The 19,913-nt window shown below is 33.4% G+C and overlaps 1 protein-coding gene across 1 annotated transcript; it reads right to left on the reverse strand.

Annotated features, from left to right (window-relative positions):
* Window positions 1-1,737: 1,737 nt before the first annotated feature.
* LOC148278586 (putative citrate synthase 2, mitochondrial) lies at window positions 1,738-15,850 on the reverse strand. The gene is made up of 10 exons (XM_088231181.1): window positions 15,537-15,850; window positions 14,395-14,553; window positions 13,475-13,582; window positions 11,161-11,282; window positions 9,047-9,203; window positions 8,033-8,232; window positions 6,571-6,703; window positions 6,165-6,310; window positions 5,260-5,422; window positions 1,738-4,291 (listed from the first exon to the last, which is right to left on the reverse strand). Exons 1-10 carry the CDS (start codon window positions 15,576-15,578, stop codon window positions 4,115-4,117), a joined length of 1,407 nt encoding a protein of 468 aa, XP_088087307.1. The 5' UTR covers window positions 15,579-15,850; the 3' UTR covers window positions 1,738-4,114.
* Between the last annotated feature and the right edge of the window lie 4,063 nt (window positions 15,851-19,913).

Consider the following 19,913-nt stretch of genomic DNA (forward strand, 5'->3'; position numbering starts at 1 on the left):
ATGGTAATCAGTATGAGGACAAGGCTGATATATTTGGTTCTGGACTTGATAGTTATAAAACGAGTCTGATTTCTTTTTTTCTCTGGCAATAAAATTCTTAAACTTTTCTTTATGTTTAAAAATGTTTTTCTTTTTTGCTTTTCATCGCTAATATTTTTGGTTGCTTATTTACCAACTTGTTATTGTTAGTTATGCAATTTTATCATTTTTTGTTATGTATTTTTTTTTTCATATTTATGTTCAATATATGTATATACATAATCTTATATCTTAAATTCTATAAGCATATAAAAACTCTTATTACTATGGAAAAAAAAAGAAAATATGTACATCGAAAATAAAAAGAATAAAAATTGACCAAATAAAAAAGAAAAACATAAAAAAATTTCAATATAAAAAACCACGTTCTAAAAGCCAGATTTTCAGCAGACGTCTTTCTTTTGAGCCAGATAAGTTTTTATTATTTTTATATTTAATGGGAGCATATTATACATTTTTGGTATATTGTACTCTAGTGTTCTTTTCCCATATTTATTATTGAATTTAAGGAGAGCTAGTCCATCTACACACTACTAGTGAACCGAGTATTATATACATGCTCCAATTTATTTATATATTCAGATAGAGACGCATGCTGAGAAACCAGCTTGGACCATAATAAAGCTCTAACGGATAAAATATTTATAGATTTATAACAAAAGGAGATTGGAATATCGTATCGTGTCGTATTATATATATAATAAGCTGAACCCGGCAATGCTTGGCTATTGTTAGATTTGAGTACAGTAGATTAAATGAACACAATCGAAAGTTTGATATCAATTATTGTATTTACACTAAATTAGATATGTACATATACATTATTATTTTGTGTTTCGGTTTACATAAATTGTGGAGACAGAGAATGTTTATAAATAGGTATTCAAATATTGTTTTCCTGTCACTGTCTTGCAGATGCCTCCCCGATACTGAGCGAAAAAGACAACGGCATGTCAGACCTTTGGTTTTTTGAGAGACCCGTTTTCCGCACCTCAAAACGTTTTTTAGATAGCTAGGTACGTTTATGGTTGAGTTCCAAAACTTTAAATAATTAATTTTCAAATATATAATTCTTTTTGCAAATGTCAAACTGTGCTCTTTTTACCAACAGGGGTGTACTTTATTTTGGAATGCGATTTTCAAAAACGTTATGAATGTCAGTTAATATTATTTTAGTGTTACCAAAAATCAAGTAAAAAGAAATAAATTGTTAGAAATTATAAGGAATTTAAGGAAATAATCTGATTGGTACCCATAAAAACTAATGTTGTTTGTAAACATTAAAAAACAATCTTTTTTGTACACAAAAAAATAACGTCCTTCCAATTTTTTTGTTCTCTGCGAATGCAGCCCTGGTTAATGTTGAAAAAAAAACATTTACGATCCTAACTTTTTTTCTTCAGTAATAAATTGAAAATTTTAAGAATAATTATGCTCATGGCAAAGTTCTACATTTTGCTGAAAACCGCATGCAAATTGGTCCTGCACGCACGCAATTCAGCCCATCGAGGACACACATACGGACATTGCTTTTTATAAATATAGATATAAAGAAGATATAATGATCAAGATACGCTGCCATTATACCAATGCAGTGCCATATGCACTTTACATTAGGTGCAAAAATGGGAATGATAATGATGAAATAATAATAATAAAATTGATGGGGAATAATTTTTCACAAAAAAAAACCAAATAAAATTTGCATATTTTTTTAATGAAATAAATTAATATTCTACTTTATTATCACATTTTTAAAATAAGTAACGTTACATGAAACATGATTATTTTTAAAAAAGCAACTAAATATATTGAAAAAAAACACCAGATTTAGTTCTAGTGTTCATTAAACCCTGTCACATCTGAAACCACGATGATCAGTGCTCATACGAGCAAGAAGACATAATGGCACATTGAAATAAATTTTTAGAACGAATAAAATTTAAAAAAATAAAATATCAAAAAAAGCAAGTGGTTGCTTACTTCTGCAGGGGAGAAACAAGGAGGGGGAGGGCGGAGTCTGATTCACCGCCAACTGCGCGGCCACGCTTCCCTCGCTTTGTTTTTTTAAATATTTTATTTAAAAAACATTTCTGTTTTAAATATTTTTTTTAATATGCTAATATGTCTTCTTGCGCATACTGATTATCGTGGTTTCGGATGTGACAGGGTTTAAAGAACACCCAGTATGAGGGCCAGTGTTGTCAATTGTAATATTACAGGAGAGTAATTGTTTAGCCGTTTTGTGGTTATAATGAACTGTTTGATATCTTTAATAACCAATATTAATAAAAAAACATTACAACACGCGTATGTGTGCATAAAATGGTTAAATATATAAGTATTTTAATTGACATCGGCCCTCTACAAAATAGAGGCAAGAAAAACATGAAATATGACATTGGCCCTTCTAGATCCAAGCCACAGAAATATTGACATTAAATAATTTCTATAGTACAAAAGATTTTTTTTTTAAATAATCCGTTAGTACATATACAATCTGAAATATTTTTTCATTCAGGTTTAAAAGGGTTTATGAACATTACTCCACGGTATAATTAATTGGGGAGATTTATTCAAAATATGTTTAGAGGAAAAATATAAATATAATACATTATTTTCTATTATTCACTTTTAGGTATTTTGGATACCTATTTCGACATTTTGTCAACTAATTTTACATGCGAAATGACTAAACACAATAGAATACAGTCACATAAGGTAAATTCAGTACATACAAGTGTAATATCACTTTTTTTTTATTAGCAATTTATTAGAATAATCGCAACAATACTGATAATTTTTTTTTCAATCGGTAATGGGGAAATATCACATACTACAAATACTGATAAAAATATATCAAAATGGATTTAGAAAAGTTAGTTGCATTTTCAAAATTAATATGGATAGCCTAGAGAAATGTTTTCATAAATAACTTATTAAAAAATATGTCCCTACAAAAAAACGCAACATTATTGGCCTTAATAATTGTGACGTCAAGATTGGTGACGATGTTGTATTTTAATTTAAAAGGTCACAAGTTCAAAATTTACCCAAATTGTGCCGTATTAGGGGCGTGGCCAATGCAATGGGCCGTTTTTGCGGGAATTCAAAATTATAAATTCAAAAATATTTTTTATACTAGTAAAACATATTTGTTTTTTTATTCATTGTAATGCAAAAGTGATATTTCCCTATTGATTAAGCAGAATAAATTACTGGAATGTAATTTTTTTTGCATCATCACACATCATAACACAAACCCATCAAATTAAGATATCTTCAGCCCTATGTTTGCTAGAGATAGCACGAATGTGCAAGGGGAAGAATGTTTCTACAATGCGATTAATTAATATATTAAATTAATTAATATACATAAATCAAACTCAATGGTATGGTGACAAAAATACACTGGAACTTCTTTTTAATGGTCCTGTTCAATAAAGTCCTGGGTCGATTCCTGGTAGGATGAACGTAAATACATATTAGTTTTAAAGGTGGTTTTACACGGCAATATTTCATTGTTTCTGGACTGGCACCCTTATGTAACAAAGACAATCTAGATACTCTGAAATTGGAGTGCCAATGCACTGCCCTATGCACCACTGATGCGGATAGGGAAATGATGATGGTAGTTTTATTTTATTGGCCATAAATCAGTTAGAATGTATACACTTAGTATGTATCTGGTTCTCAGTGAGTGATATTTTCACATGAGCCCATTGCTTGCGAAATAAACTCGTTGATTATATTACATTTCTGTAATCAGCATAATCCAAAAACCTTTTTATCCTGGCTCTTTATGCACAAAACATTTGTGTTCATTAAAAATATCAAAACAAAAAAAACATTTGGCAAAAAGTTCACGAGTAAAAACTTTGAATACAAATGTTTGAACATTTTGTCAGTTGGCACTTTACCTGCAATGTGTGTTGCTACACTCCTCAAAAGTTGATTAATTTTAAAGAATTTTCTCTGTGAAGTATTTAAAAACTAATTTTAAACAAAAGGGGATTCTTTCGCGTTAAAGTAAAATTGCCCCAAATTTATGTCTGAGACTAAAACTAGAGCGCTTCTAGCCACACTTGTTGTCGTGGCCGAACTGCTTGACTAGAGCTTCGGTGGTCAATGATTTAGGTCTCTCGATGGGGAATCCGAGGGCACGGGACCAGACTAACTGGGCCAGTACACCCAGAGCTCGGGATACACCAAACAACACGGTGTAGTAGTTCATCTCTTTCATGCAGTAATACTGTGGAAATATTAAGAAATTAATTACATATACACATTGCATATGCATATTGATGGTCCAACTGAAATGAAAGTCAACAATATTTTTAATGTGTCTAAATGTTTTTTTTTAAACAAACCATCATGCCGTTTCAATTCATCATGGTAAAGAGGATAAAACACCATGCCACTCTGTCTTTGCATACAGATCTCGCTTTCTCTACATTAATACATCTTTTCATACACGTCCGCCGATTATTCTGACTTTTGACAAGTCCATCTTCAAGTATTTGTTGGATTTGGTCATCCCATGTCTTTCACGGCCTTCCTCGTTTTCTGCATCCATCAACATTTGTATCGTAAATCATTTTAGCAGTTCATTCGCTGTCCATTCGATCTACATGTCCAAATCAACGCAGAACTTTTTCCCAATTTTTTTGATAATGCTTATCTCAGCCTTACAAAATATACGAATCTCGACATCTATTTACAAAAACATAACATTATATTTTGTATACTACTAAATATACATAGGTTTCTCTTAAGTTTTTATGAAACCTCTAGATTGCGCTGTTTAGATGTGGCATTAGTGTTTTTGTAGAATTTCACATTTGTTTCTGTTATCACAGTGCAGAAATCGTTCAAGTAGTTTGTTTATAATGAGCGTTTAAATAAAGCAGTTTTGTGAAAAAATAATTCACGTAAAGGTTTTTTTATAATTTTAGTAAATGCCTAATTCAGTGATTTGCAAAAATTACCTTTAAATGCATATCTCAATGATTATCATATTTAATATTTGTGGATTTTTGTTGGTTATATAAAGCGTAGTTGAAAACAAAATTATGAAATCGCCCCATAAAACACCTTATCGCTTCCTAAGCATTTTCGAACACCGAGAAACACCGGTCAAGACTTTCCTTATTGAAAAGTTTTTATATTTTCATTGTACTATGTTGCGGAAATAAATATTATAAATAATAAATGGGTGACCTGCAAAAGCACACCGGAGTGAGCGTCCACATTTGGCCAGGGGTTCTGAACCTTCCCCAGCTCCGTGAGGATGGGAGGTACTACCTCGTACATGTTGGAAACTAGCTTGAACATCTTATCATCGGGCAAGTGTTTCAGGGCAAACTCTCGCTGGCAGACATATCTGGGAACAAAGATAACATCATAATCATTTCTCTATTCACACCCACTGGTGCACGGAGCACTACATTGCCACTTTAAGTGGAGCGTATCTTGATCAATAAAAAAATATTTCTCAAAATCAGAGGTTAATTTTTTGGTCAATTAATACTATGATTTTTAAAAGCCATCATGAGGGATTTCTTTTTGATGTATCGGTCTATTTCTTATTAATGCTTACATTAACACTTTGGAGTACCGGCCGAATACACATAGAATTTACCCTGTGCCCGGCCCATTTTTGTGAAATTTCATGCTTTGTGAAGGGTTTCTTAAAAGTGTCATAATTATGAAAATACTAGGTTGAATCAATTGAAACTTCTCATGTTTATTTGAAAAAATTAAATAAGTAATTTTTGTATGATAGTTTTTCCAACATTGGCCTTTATGGAGAGCCACATTGCGCATTGCAATGTTTGCACATATACAGGGCCTCACTCCTTTTTCTGTGCTTTGTATCCCGGAGCCGTGTAAACATGTGATTATAATAACCATGCGTTGTGCTACGGTCCCGTGTTTTCACGTGGTTTACCAGCAGCAAAAAAGTACCAATAAAAATCACTAAATGTCAATAAAATGCACTTTTTTAGACAGCCGGTAAACCACGTGCAAACACGGGACCCGGGACACAACGCATGGTTATATAATCACGTGTTTACACGGCTCCGGGATACAAAGTGTTAATACTTTAAAAAAAAAGTGTTTACCTAGGATCTGTTTTCCTGAGGACAGCGTGCCCATACCCCGGTACCACTTGCCCGGACTTGAGAGTTTTCCATATAAAATCTTTAAGCTGGTCTACGGTCGGATCCTCTCCAATCTCTTTCTGGGCCTTTATCAACCAGATGAGCACCTACATAATAATTTCATTCACATTATTTAATATACGAGTATTTTTACATTACAATAACAGGGAAATATAACGATTCTTTTTTTACAATTTTAAATTAATAAGGGTCTGTGAAATACGTAATAAGTAATAACTTGTGAGTAACATAAAAAATATTTTTTCATTTATAATTTTGAATTGCCGCGAACATTCTTTTCCTATATATATATCTTTGGAATCACTAAACCTTCGTTGTATTATGTATCAGATTATTATATATTTACCTCCTGATTAGCCAACCCATGGAGTGGACCAGCCAGCCCATTAAGTCCAGCGGCAAAAGACAAGTACGGATCGCTCAGTGCGGACCCAACAAGGTGCACCGTATGGGCCGATACGTTCCCTCCTTCGTGGTCACTACAGTCATAATTCAAGAGTCAAATTAAGTTTTTAGTCTAAATCGGCCATCAGAAAGGCTGTAAAAATCTACAAAATTCAGATTGTTGCAAACGGGAATAGGAGTCACTAGACTATAACACCTGATGGAAGAACTGTATTATTTATATGCCCAGACATGGAAATAAACCCTATTTATTAATTTTCTGTATCCAGGCGGATGAAGAATACAGTTCTATGTGTGAAATAGAACCAGAATCCTAGATGAGCGTTTTCAACTCAATGGCTACCCTCAGGTAAAAATACCGAAAAGGAAATCGAGCGGAGATAAGTACGCCTCTTAAATATAGTGTTTGGTGTGTTCTTCTACTCTTCTCGAGGTCCTGGGTTTGATTCCTGACATGAAATATTTGTTTTAGTGGCGGTTAAACACTACAATATTTCACTGACAAGTGCAAGACTGATCACCTTTTCCATGTAAAAAAATTTATCTACACTGGGTGTTGATAGGGAGATTATGATAATGGTTTATTTAATTATTTTTATATAATGTATTTCCTTTTTATAATCAACCCAAATATTTCAACTTTTCAACCCATTTTTAATGAGTTGTAGAATTAGAAAATAAAAATTAAGATGTAGTAGAGCAGGATTCGAATCTTAGATCTCTGACCCGTGAGTCTGGCACACTAGCCACATCACAATAACCCAGTTTTATTAAGGTAGAGGATTTTTCAAGATTTTGGTTCGATTACAAGGAATAAAATCAATACAAGACTAAAAAACAATCAAAAAAATTAAAAACTTAAGCACGACTACAAACTGTATAGAAACCTTCGCAACAAATTGATAACCCGTGTAAAAGATACATTTTACAAAAACAAAATCACAGAAGCACAATCCATTTCAATACATCAGTTTATACCTTTTTGGAGTTTTTTTTTCTATATATTATTTTCCATTCATAGATTTGCTAGATTAGATTTTTTTCAGCTCCATCAGTTTTGTGAGATTTCAATATTTTAAAATATTATTTAATTTTTTATAAGATTTCCATATTTAAATCATCTCTAGACATTACTAAGACTAAATATGCTGAATTAAATCAAAATAAGTAAATGCTGCCTACCTCTGAACAGGTATTTGCTCTACCTAGTGAGGATAGACAGTGTCTAATATGTTAGCTTGTAATATAATTTTACTTAATTTTGCTTTTTTCACTGTTTTGCAAATAAAAAATATTATATTATTTACTACAATAAATGCCGATTTTCCGCACTAAACTGAGCTGATGACATATGCAGAACTGTATTAATCATCCACCCGGGCAAATAAACGATAATGTAATACCTGTGTATTGTCAAGTAAAGTCTCATCAGTTCGGTGAACTGTTCATCCTTATAGTCCAACATATTGGTGAAGTTTCCCGTCCAGTCCAAGTTCCTGTCTATGGGGGCTATGTGAGAGGTGTCCTTGTACGTCTGCCTGTATATGGTGGCGGCTATAACAGGCAACTTGGCGATCAGATCCATTGAGTCTTCATACACCAACTGAAAAGAAAAGAAATTGATCATTAGCATTTACTTATTTTATTTATTTGTTCTTTTACAATTTATGTATTTCTTTTTTTACATTAAAGATAATGTTGATGGCTCGTGAAATTTCAATATGGTCATGGAGAAGAATGACAATATCCGACATAGCCTTTCATACAAATTGGCAAGCTCAAGGGCAAGGAAAGCGGTAGATTAAATTAAAATCGCGGTTCATGAAATATTTTTTAAAAAGTAGTTTGGTTTTGTTGAAAAAAATTGTTTTAATTATGAGTGAAACCGATAGAAAGACTTTTTTAGGCAGGCGGAGAACCCTTGTTAAGCCGCATTCGGTCATCTTAAGATCTCAACTTGTTTTTTCTAAATGGAGTCTTTCCATATATTCAAACAAGTTGAAGCAAGAAAACATTTCTATAATATCTAACTGAATATTGTGTAATGACACGATTGAATTTAAGAGGCACAGATCCTTTTATCTGTTATTTAATTGTAATAATAAACTTAAGGATCGGTCACAACAATTTATCAAACTAAAGAAAAGTCTAGGAAGAATGTCACTGAAGTCAATCTTATGAAGTTTCTGAAGCAGAAGCTGGTGATCTACTTTATCAAAAACTTTCGAGAAGTAATTTTACTAGCAGTATATCTGAGCACCTTTGTCAAGTGATTTTGTGACAACATTTGTCACATTTGTCACCATCAAATTTGTGATGGTTGAACCCTGATCAAAGTCCATGCTGTTCGTTTATTAACTATAATTGGATGGATACACAACTTCCTTATAAAATAAAACGAAATACTTTTGTCTTACTTCCCAATAGTCACTCTTCTTCACGCCCCCTGCATAGCCCTTGGCAAATTTGCTTTCACTGCTCAGGGCTGTCACGGCGCACGAGAACTGCGCCATCGGGTGGAGAGATGAGGGAAAGTTCTTCAGCAGAGTGACAACATGCTGTGGTAGCTCAGCCCTGAAAACAATCGTAACATTTTGTTCATGCGACCCAAAAAATATAAATTTCCATTTAATTGAGAAAAATATGTCGAACTAACTAATCTGTAAAAAAAGATTACAGTATAGCTTTCATTAAATCAAGTTGGAAAATCACACCATCAAACGTTGCGGAGTTTATCTCAGACAATATTTTAGAGAGCATTTATTACAGATACCTTGGTACATTAATACTAATAGTATGCTAAGTTGATTTTCAAGGCGAGGTCCTCAAATTTTGTTTGCAGAGTCCAGTATGACACTATTGAGGCATAAGGAAGCCTTTCTGAGGTCCTAAATGAGTAATCTAAAGAAGTTTCGTTTGCTGCGGGGAGGACTGACCTAGACTAGCATTTGCGTCGAGGTAAGGACTGACCTAGACTCAACCACGACTTACTTTATTTATTTATTTATATATACGCGCAATGGGCATTTTTAAGGACATATTTATACATAGAAAATTATTGTTAAAAAAGTAGAAAGACTCAATAGTATATAGTAGACTTTGTGGGAGTGGAAGGGGGAGAGAGGTGTTTATAATTGAATTTGATTCAGTGATCGTTTGAAAGAAGTAGACCTAAGAATTCTGGGCATAGGGGAATGAAAACCATAGTTAGTTCTATGATTATCGGTTTGAAAGAGTAAGTTTTGTCTGAGGTATCTAGTTGGGATATTTAATTTTATTGAGCTCAGTAGTTCAGGTGCATCTAAGAGTGAGTTGAGAATTTTAAGTTGAGACTAGAAGGTCGGATTTATTTCGACGGTCTTGAAGAGAAGATATATTTAAGGTAGTTTCTAACTCATCATACAAATATTGGTCGCAGGATAAGCCCAAACTCCAGCCTATCTTTCTCAAAAATCGATATTGAACTGATTCAATATTCTTGATTTGAACATCATAATATGGAGACCAGATAACAGAGGAATACTCTAGGTGCGGGCGGACTAGGGAACAGAATAAAGTTTTAAGGGTATTGATATTTTTGAAGTCAGTTGTGCTTCTGTTAATAAATCCAAGGAGTTTTAAGGATTTATTGATAACATGTTCAATACGAATTGTAAAAGAAAGTTTGGTGTCAAGTATAATACCAAAATCTTGTATACTAGACACAGATGATACTATTTCATCGTTCAGTGAGTAGTTGTATATGATTGGATTTTCCGGATGAAAAAATCTCATACCTTAAATATTAAGGAATAACTCAGCATACGGGTATAAAACTATGAAAACATTGCACTTTCAACATCATCGTGCTTCCTTATCTGAACCCAGTGGTGCATAGGGCGCTACATTGGCACATCAAATGCAGCGTAATTCTATCATACTTTATGCTTCAAGCACCAGTCCAGGGACAAAGAAATATCAAAGCGTAAAAATAGGCTTTAAATCTTTGTTGACCTTACCAAAGCCACGATTATAAACACCATCTTCATCAGTACATATCGAGACGGTATAAAATAACATCGATGTTTATGTACGAAAATGTGCATATTTGTATGAAAATTCAAAGTCGGTACCCTGTAATTAAACATGTTTACAAAAAAAAAATTGCTAACATATTCTATTTTTCACACAGAAAACTTAATTTTACTTTGTAGATAAAATTGAAGATAAATTTTAACTTTTCATTAGAATCCAGGCCCAAGAATAACCCGAGACCTCGAGCATGGTAGGTGAACAACTACAACACTGCAAGGCGGAATTGTCCGCGCTGGATTTCATTTTTTAGGATTTTTACCAGGTTGGCCATTAAGTTGAAACCACTAGTTCAGGATTCTGGTATTTAGTTTGAGGTATTTTTGAATATTTATTTGCTATAATTGAATATTTATTTCTATGCTATCTCATTATAGTTTGTAAATATGTATCTTGTTTTTGGATAATATTATCATGTCTCGGTAGAAGGCCTCAATAAAGGAAGAACAATATTATTTACCTTTCAGCCCACTCTCGGGAAATCTGCTGAACCTGTTCGCTTGTGGGAACTTCTCCTGTGATGAGAAGCCAGAACAGGCCCTCGGGAAGGGGCTGATCACCGCATCGAAAGGTTGGAAGTACCTTAAAGAATAAAATAAAAATGACTTGCAAAACGTCTTCAAAGTTTTAGAGACATATTTAAAATATCGTTGAGCATTTATTTGATAACATATGATTTAATCAACAATGTTTTGAGTATGTTCAAATGTTTGTAGACAGGCTAGATTTCACTTCCTAGGGAGTTATTAAGATGTAAATTTATTGTAACAGAGAAGGAAAACATTTTTAATTAGGGATACGGAGGTTTAGACATTTACCTGTCATTGGCTAGTTTAAGTGGGCACGGTGTAATATTCACTATTCTGCCTATGTTTAAACATCTACATCCTTCACAAAAGTCAACAGATGGAAGAGTTGAGGAATTGTGAATGTTACACAGTGCATAAGTAGCCACTTAAACCAGCCAATGCCAAGTCATAAGCCCTGTAAATTCCAAGACTTCCATATTCCCTTATGAAAAATGTTTTTTCTCTCTGTTGCAATAAATTTAGAACTTATTCTTCGGAGAGGTGGGGGTCAGTGCTATGCAAGCTCCTGACGTCACTGCGACCTGTGAAGATCTATTGTGACGGGTGCCCGTGAATGGTTCTCGCCTTCCAAGCCCAGGTCTATAAAGAGCCCGGCTACTGTGTGGAAGGTGACAGTTCTCATTTTGCTAAATCTCCACTTACAAGCCCAGATCCGTAAGTATCAGGTTATTGCAATTTAGCTTGGGGAGGTTGCTCTCGTTCAATCCATGAACCAGTAAAAATAGCACAAAAATGGACCATGAAGATCATTCTCAAAAAACCCTTGAGGTATTCGACGGAAGATCTATTCACTGAGTTAAAGATATTGGATGTAAGACAATTGTTTGTAAGGTGCCTACTACTTAAATTTTATGATAAATTAAGCGAGGTCAAAAGAACCCAACAGAATATAAACACTCGCTCAGCAAAACAAATTAACTGTATTGTCCCATTTGTATCAACTGCCTTTGGTAAAAAGCAATACAATGTAATTGCTCCAAAAATATTTAATGATTTATTGCCAAATATAAAAAACTCAAAATGTAAAACAAATTTTAAAATAAAAATAACTGCACATATAAAAAGTATAGCGAGAGATTTTTTTGAAAAATATATGTAAATCAATAAACGTACTACTTTATATAATTGGTACACATATTATTTATATTTTTATATATTTCATTGCTTTATATTTGTTTTGTTATATATTATACTATATTTAAAATTTTGGTACTCCGGTTCTGTATTTATTTATTTTTTATCTTAAAATTGCGTGATCATTCACTTATTTTTTTTGCATCTTCTAAATATTTTTTTTTTGAAAGCATCAATTACATGTACTTTTTTTTTCGCTCCCTATATCTAAGTTAGTAGTAATTTTTATTATAAAACCATGTGGGACTATCATATGATTAATTGTAAAGGATCTTTACCGACAAGCCATATTCATTGGCTTGGTGAGTCCTGTAAAAAAAAAAATGTCAAAAATGTCTTAAAATAACTAAAATGTAATATTGTATGTACATAATAAATAAATAAATAAATTTCATTTCATATTATTTATGTTTAAGTAACATGTATTCTTGGCACATATATATACTTTATATTTGTATAATAATGATTTTTAATTTCTTACATTTGATTAGCTAGGCATTTATAATTAAGTAGTTTTAGTTTTTCTTTTTTATGTTATTGTTTTATTAGTATAGGACTACTTACGCTCTAAAGATAAAAAATCTCCATCTTAGAGCAGGCTGTGCCATGTTAGATGGAGACTATCATAAACAGAGAACACTCCGTTTTCATTTTACATTAATTTGTTTTATATAGATTCCCTGTTATTAAGTATGTATATTATTTTTTTTGCAATAAATTTATAAATAAAATAAATAAATAAAATAAAATTTGGTAGGGGGCGAGCTCTTTAACATCCTCAGGTTTAACCAGTGGTCCCTCGAGAAGAAGAATTTAGAACTTACGATTTAATTTAAATTTTGTTATTCCCAATTAAATTCCTACAAAAGTTTGTCGAATCTCCTACCAGTCTGACAATGTAGATCACTGGTGGAAAATTTATAATTAAAGCGGTCGGGACTAAATTGCATATTTTTCTAATTATAATTAAAATACAGTTCCACCAAGAAAAAATAGTAGAGAAACTTAGTCTATTAAAAACTCGGTTGCTGAGTGGAAGATAGTCCTAACCTTCTGACACTCTGGTATGGATAGTCCGCGAAAACGAATTCCTTCATCTGGGTCCAGGGCCGAGGTATCGCAGATCAAACCCCTGATTCCACGCATACCACCGTACAACTAAAGGAAATAAAGCAATTTAAATATTTATTTTTGTACATTAACAATATTTGAAAAGATAATAATTACAAAATTAATTATGGTCCAAAAATTTAATCATCTCTTCTAAGAATGATACATCTAAAGCAGAGGTTCCCAAACTTTTTTGTGTCGTAGACCCCTTGCCATGTTTTTCGGTTTTTGGTAGACCCCCTACTTACATGATATTGATTTTTCATAAATTTCTAACTGCAGTGAAGTTTAGTGTTAAAAACTTAATGTTAAAACAAATGTTAAGTTTTGTACATTTATTAATTGAATTTAAATTAAAACTACTCAAAATAAAATTTTGTATCTGTTATATAAAATAAATGTAACATAAAATAAACATAAAATAAACTAACCAATAAGTAAATGCTTTTAGTGAGAAGGATGAACCTGATGCCTTAATAATAAATTATCAACATTTGGCGTCAATTTTGTCACATTAAATATACATAATGTCACATAAAATTCTAGAACTACACAAAGCGAATGCCTACATCCTCAACTTAAACAATTTTATAAACATGTATAATATTTTTTTTACTTCATAGGTACTTTTATAAATAATGTACATGTCTTTATATTATAAGATAGTATAATGTAAGTAAATAGGTACTATCAATGTATGTTGCGATCCACTATCGTGGACCCCCATTTTCATTTCATGGACCCCCAAATTTTTTTTTCGTTGACGTAGATCCCTTGCAGGTTGTCATGGACCCCTGGGGGTCGATATAGACCACTTTGGGAATCACTGATCTAAAGCAATAAAGGTAATATATTCTTACCATGTTTAATGTAACTTCGCCAACAACCTTCGCTCCGTGATCTTTCCTTAATTTCTTGACAATTTCTTGCTCGACGGGTATTTTCTTTGCTAAGATGGACTTGAGATCTCCCCCGCATTGAGGCTTACAGACTTGTCTTGATGGGCAATAAGTCACTTTCTAGAATAAATCTAAGAGTTATAGTAACAATAGAGGACTCCATCAACAACTGAGAGGGAAAACATTTTCGAGGAGGGAATATGGAAGTCTAGGCATTTACAGGGCTTATGATCTGTCATTGGCTGGTTTATGTGGCCACTTTACACACTGTGTAACATTCACCATTCTGCCTATGTTTAAAGATCCGAATTTCCTCAACTCTTCCATCTGTTGACTTTTGCGAAGTAAAAGAGCTGAAACCTTTATCATCCATCTGAATCAATTCACCTACTAGGCAATGCCTAAAAACATTTTTTAAATTTTTATACTTCTTTTACCAGTCGGTTTAATAGAAAATGTTTTGAGTAAGTCCAAATGTTTGTAGACAGACTTTTTTGTATGGGAGTTGCTTTATTATTTACCTTGCTTATAATATACAAGGTTTATATTTCAAAAAGTGGATTTTTCTGAATAAAATAAAATATTAAAAACATTGTTGTATGGCAAGGGTGGCTAATTAGATCAGACTCGAGGTCTACTTGTTACTGTCCAGTGTCCGTGCTGCAATTGCAGCATATCTAGATATATATTTTTTAACATAGAAGATAAGTAAAAATGAGTTTGACTTGAAGTTGGACAGTCGAACTCCTACTACAAAGTAAATTACTTAAAAGTAAGTTTAAAAAAAGTAAAGTACTAAATTACTTATTAACAGTAACAGGGGTAGAATAATTTCAACCGTTCATGAGTTCTGTAGCTGCAAGCCGCATTCTCTTGTTTGTGTGCAGTGGTTTCGTAAAGATTTTAGACAAAAAATGGCGCTGTATAAATATATAAAATATATTCTTAAAAATATCATACACAGCGGATATAAATTGACATTTTCTAATGTTTAAAATTAAAAAATCATTAAGAGAAAGGGTTTAAAATTGTATGAAAACGTCGATTACAAGAAATGCACGTGTCAATATCGTATTTAAATAATTCATAAAATAAAATCTTACCATTGTTGTTGACTTGAATAAATTCTGGGTAAATTTAAACATTTTTACGTATTTTTATAACAGAATATACTCGTTTTTATTTACTTCTCCTTTCTTTTAATAACCGCACTGACGTTAGTATTTTGCTAGATATAAAAATATATTTGTTGGTGATAATTAAACTATTCCACTTCAGAAAGCTTTATTATATAGCTCACATCCCTATTCCATCTCAAATCCGATTGAACTCATGGTCATTTTTTTGGGGTTCTTATAAATAAAATTAGGTATATGGATTGTTATTTGAGATCTTTTTAAACGAACACAAAAAACACGAACACCTTTTGGCGGCACTTCAAATTTTGAAAAGTATTTTTCATTCTGTTGCCAGTGGAAGAAATATTATTACCATAATAAAATACATATTTGTTCAAAATAGTTCTTAACTATTTATATTACATAAATATTTTATAATATTATTCTTCTTATCAATATAGTCACCGTTATTATCCAAAATGGTGACACGTATTCAAACGGTCTATTTTTGTACGAATTCTTACAGTGTTAGTTTTCATTCGCCGATTTCGGGAGATAGGTAAATATGTTAGTAAGCTTAAAGTGAAGTCGAAATGTTTCAAAGTTGTCTAGAAAAGTTTGAAACACGTGTTGTTCATTTTTATTCATTAGCCATTGTAGATGTCCGCTCGAAGAAAAAAATATCTCTCTCTAGCTTTTCGATGTCTATTTTTAGACTAATAATAATTATCTTCCGCTTTTAAATGAGTCACGATAATATAAATTTATTCTGTTTTGTAATCGGGTATTTTGTCTTTTATTATTATAAATAGATAGATTTGTCCATTTCTGGACATAATCTCCGCTCTGGATACCAACGTTTCTTCTAAATTATTATAGGATTCAGTTTGCTGCGTCTCTACGCGAGAGGCGCTGCGATCGTTGGACACCAGTCATGGCGTTGTTGTTATCAACTGTCATAATTCATATTTCAAATTTTAATTTCATATCCTCGCCACTCGCCACAGACTAAAGACATAATACTGAAACTGAATCCTCGCTTGATTTTGGCACCGTAAAAAAGCCAGGTTTGTTTGTTTGAACATTTTTTTACAAATATTGCTTTAAATAGGTGCGAAGGTTTCTTTTTTGGGTAATACCGTGTGTGTTGGATTTGTTCCGACATTTCGGCTAGCATTGCAGAAGTCATCTTCAGGATAAACTCAGTGCAATGGTAGCCGAAACGTCGTAACAAACCCAACACACGGTATCACCCAAAAAAGAGAAATATAAATATTGCATTGTTTTAAAATATTTGATTTTGTAAAGAGTATTGTAATACTTAATTACATGTTTTATTTCCGATTTGCTGACCACACACTGGTTTTTATGATTAGAGGCATAACCGGCTATTGGCGTCAGCCCATGGCATTTTATATTTATGAAGGCACTACTCCTGCCATTCAATTAGTCAAGTGCATTCATGAAGTATACGCTGCCGTTATGAGTAGGTACTGGTCTCATCGCCAAGGCCTGTGTTTGCGACCAAGGCGCTTCCAGTTTGCAAGTTCTTCCGTTCTTTGCAGTCTCAATCCCGGGGATTGGTTTGCAACAAAGTCCTGCATCTTGTCTTCCATTGTTCTCTATTCTCTGCAGCTCCCTTCAACTCGGCATATGAGGTACAGTTTAAATCCTCGCACACTTGCTCCAAATACTCCCGTCGGGGGCGCTTTCTGTAATTTATCCAGCAGTTGTTTTACCATAATTACATTGATGTGAAGTCTTGTTAAATAAACATATTACAACAGAGACGAAGAACATTTTAGAGAAGGGAATATGGAAGTCTAGGTATCTATAGGGCTTATGACCTGTCATTGCCTGGTTTAAGTGACCACTGTACACACTGTGTAACATTCACCATTCTGCCTATATTTCATAAGCTCTCTGTAGATGCCTCGACTTCTATATTCCCTTCTCTAAAATGTTCCTCATCTCTGTTGTTATATGTTTAATTTAAGAGCTCTCAAGGGGGTTGAATCAAGTTCTTGTCTACAAAAAATTTGGACATACTTAAAATATTGTCTTGTTAAATAGTAACAACTATCATTATGTTATGTATCAAACAAAAAAAATGTTATTGTCGTTTTTAGACCATGCTTACTATTAGTACCAAAAATATGTCATACGTAAAATTTGTATTTTAATTTCGTTTCCTGTTTTTAAGCCCTGTATTTTTTATTTCTAGATAATTTTTGACAATTGAATTTCACGCCAAAAGGTTTTTAAGGCGATTGTAGCGCCATTGCGACTAGACGGTAAGGCGTAGCTGTCAAATTTATGTTGCAGTACCGTTGTTATTCCACCGACCAAAGATATAATACTGATTTGTCTATGACTAACAAAAGGTGGCGGACTGGCATTCGTCAGTTATCGTGGTTTTTTTTCATATTCATAAAAGTGTTTTTGTAGATAACAACTTACTAATCTAGTGAAATCTGTGTTAAAATAATTATATTTTAATGCTGTGAATAATTTATATACCTATTAATTAGTTTATTTCATTTTTAAACTAGTTTATCCATAACCTTCCACTCAGGTAACAATACGATTTGATAAATTATTTTTGCCTTGCATATTTTATTATTCCTTTTTTGATGTGATGTGATAAAAAAAAACCTCCAGATATTCCTGGGGTGGTATTTTGAACGCAAAAGCGCGCGTAGAAAACGCATTTTTAACGCGTATTTACGTACTAAATACACGCTAACAGGGCGATCTCTTCGCGCGCAATTCGGTTCAGAATACCCGCCCTGATGGGTCAAGTTATTACTCGTCTGGTGGCATTATAGAGACTGTACCGGACGCCACTGAATTTGTCAATAAAACCAAGGAAGTCGAGTTCCGGCTCAGACCGCATCCTTCCCCACAAATCCCCCAGCTCACGACCAATTGTTCCTGCAACCCCAACTGCATCACAGGACACAAACACCGTACCACCAACCACCACACCTCCGACCATAACACAATCCAGCATGTACAACGGAATGAACCAAGCTCCCTTCATTGTATATGTCTCTAAATTCCAGGTAGATTGCGACACCCCAACCAACCTTTATGACATTGACTTTGGTCACTTCCTCCACAAGAATAATATCCCGACGGTCTGGAACGGAATTAAATCTGTTTGCCGTAACCGTGTATCTGATGAGTTCAAGACAGCGAACGAAGCCAGTTTTTAAATAAATATTAGCGTTCTTATAATTTACCCAAATATTTGAATTTTGGTGGCCATTTCCAACGAGTTGTAAATAATTCATTATTATAAAATGGAAATCTAGTTGGGGTAGAGTGGGGTTCGAACCTCAGGCCTCTAAACCGTGAGTCCGCAACACTAGCCACGAGACCACAACCCGATTTAAAAAAAACATTTGTCAAATCAGGGATTTTGAAAACTGCAAAATATAATGCATTTGTACCTACCTTCCAGGTAACGAAACAGGCTCTCACCAAAGGTATCCCCTCTCACTGGTCTGAACAGGAGATAGTGGAGAATGCTGTGGTACCTGTTATCCTGTCGGATTCCCTAAGTGCCTTGCAAAAAATCAAATTCCCCCAATCCTCTTATCTCAAGGACGAACTCTGCATGGAAACTCAATTTATTATTTCTTCATCAGAGGCATCCAATAAAAACATCGTTGTGTCTTGGATCCCTAACCATTTGTGATATTCCCGGCAACAAAAAGGTGGACCTGTTGGCAAAGGAGGCGGTCTATTCCGGGGATCCCGCCTACAGTAGTTTCCTACCACTAAGTGATCTCGTTATGACAAAGGAGAAGCAACTTTGCACATCGCAAGAATATTGGGTAGCCTCCTCCCAAGTCACGGGAAGACATCTTTTCTAATTGAAACCAAATGTAACAGAAAAGCCTTGGTTTTCCAAAGTAATTCTTAGCAAAATTGAGACATCTTTCATATGCAGAATTATATTGGGCACTGTTGTAATGGTTCTCACCTGTTCAGAATCCATGTCCGGGACTCTGCCATGTGTGAATGTCAGCTTAAGGAGGAAGATCTAAATCATGTTTTTTTGGATGCCCCATAACCATAAATGATTATTATCCTGAGTTCCTATCTGACCTCTTCGATATCAACATCCCATTCCCTACTCATATTCTAACTCTCTTGTCCCCACCCAATAAACATGTATTATTTTTTTTTGTAAATATGTAGTTATAAATGGTATTAAGCTGTAAATAAGTTATAAATGTATAGTGTATGTAATATTAAATACTAACACACTAACTTGTATATAGTACTAAAATATGTGTAAATATTTAAATAAATAAAATCTGAAACTCGACACGGGCTAGAACTCCCGAGTTG

This window comes from Micrasema longulum, unplaced genomic scaffold (genome assembly GCF_059751315.1).
Source record: "Micrasema longulum isolate JH-2025_06_02 unplaced genomic scaffold, ASM5975131v1 h1tg000859l, whole genome shotgun sequence".
NCBI lineage: Eukaryota > Metazoa > Arthropoda > Insecta > Trichoptera > Brachycentridae > Micrasema > Micrasema longulum.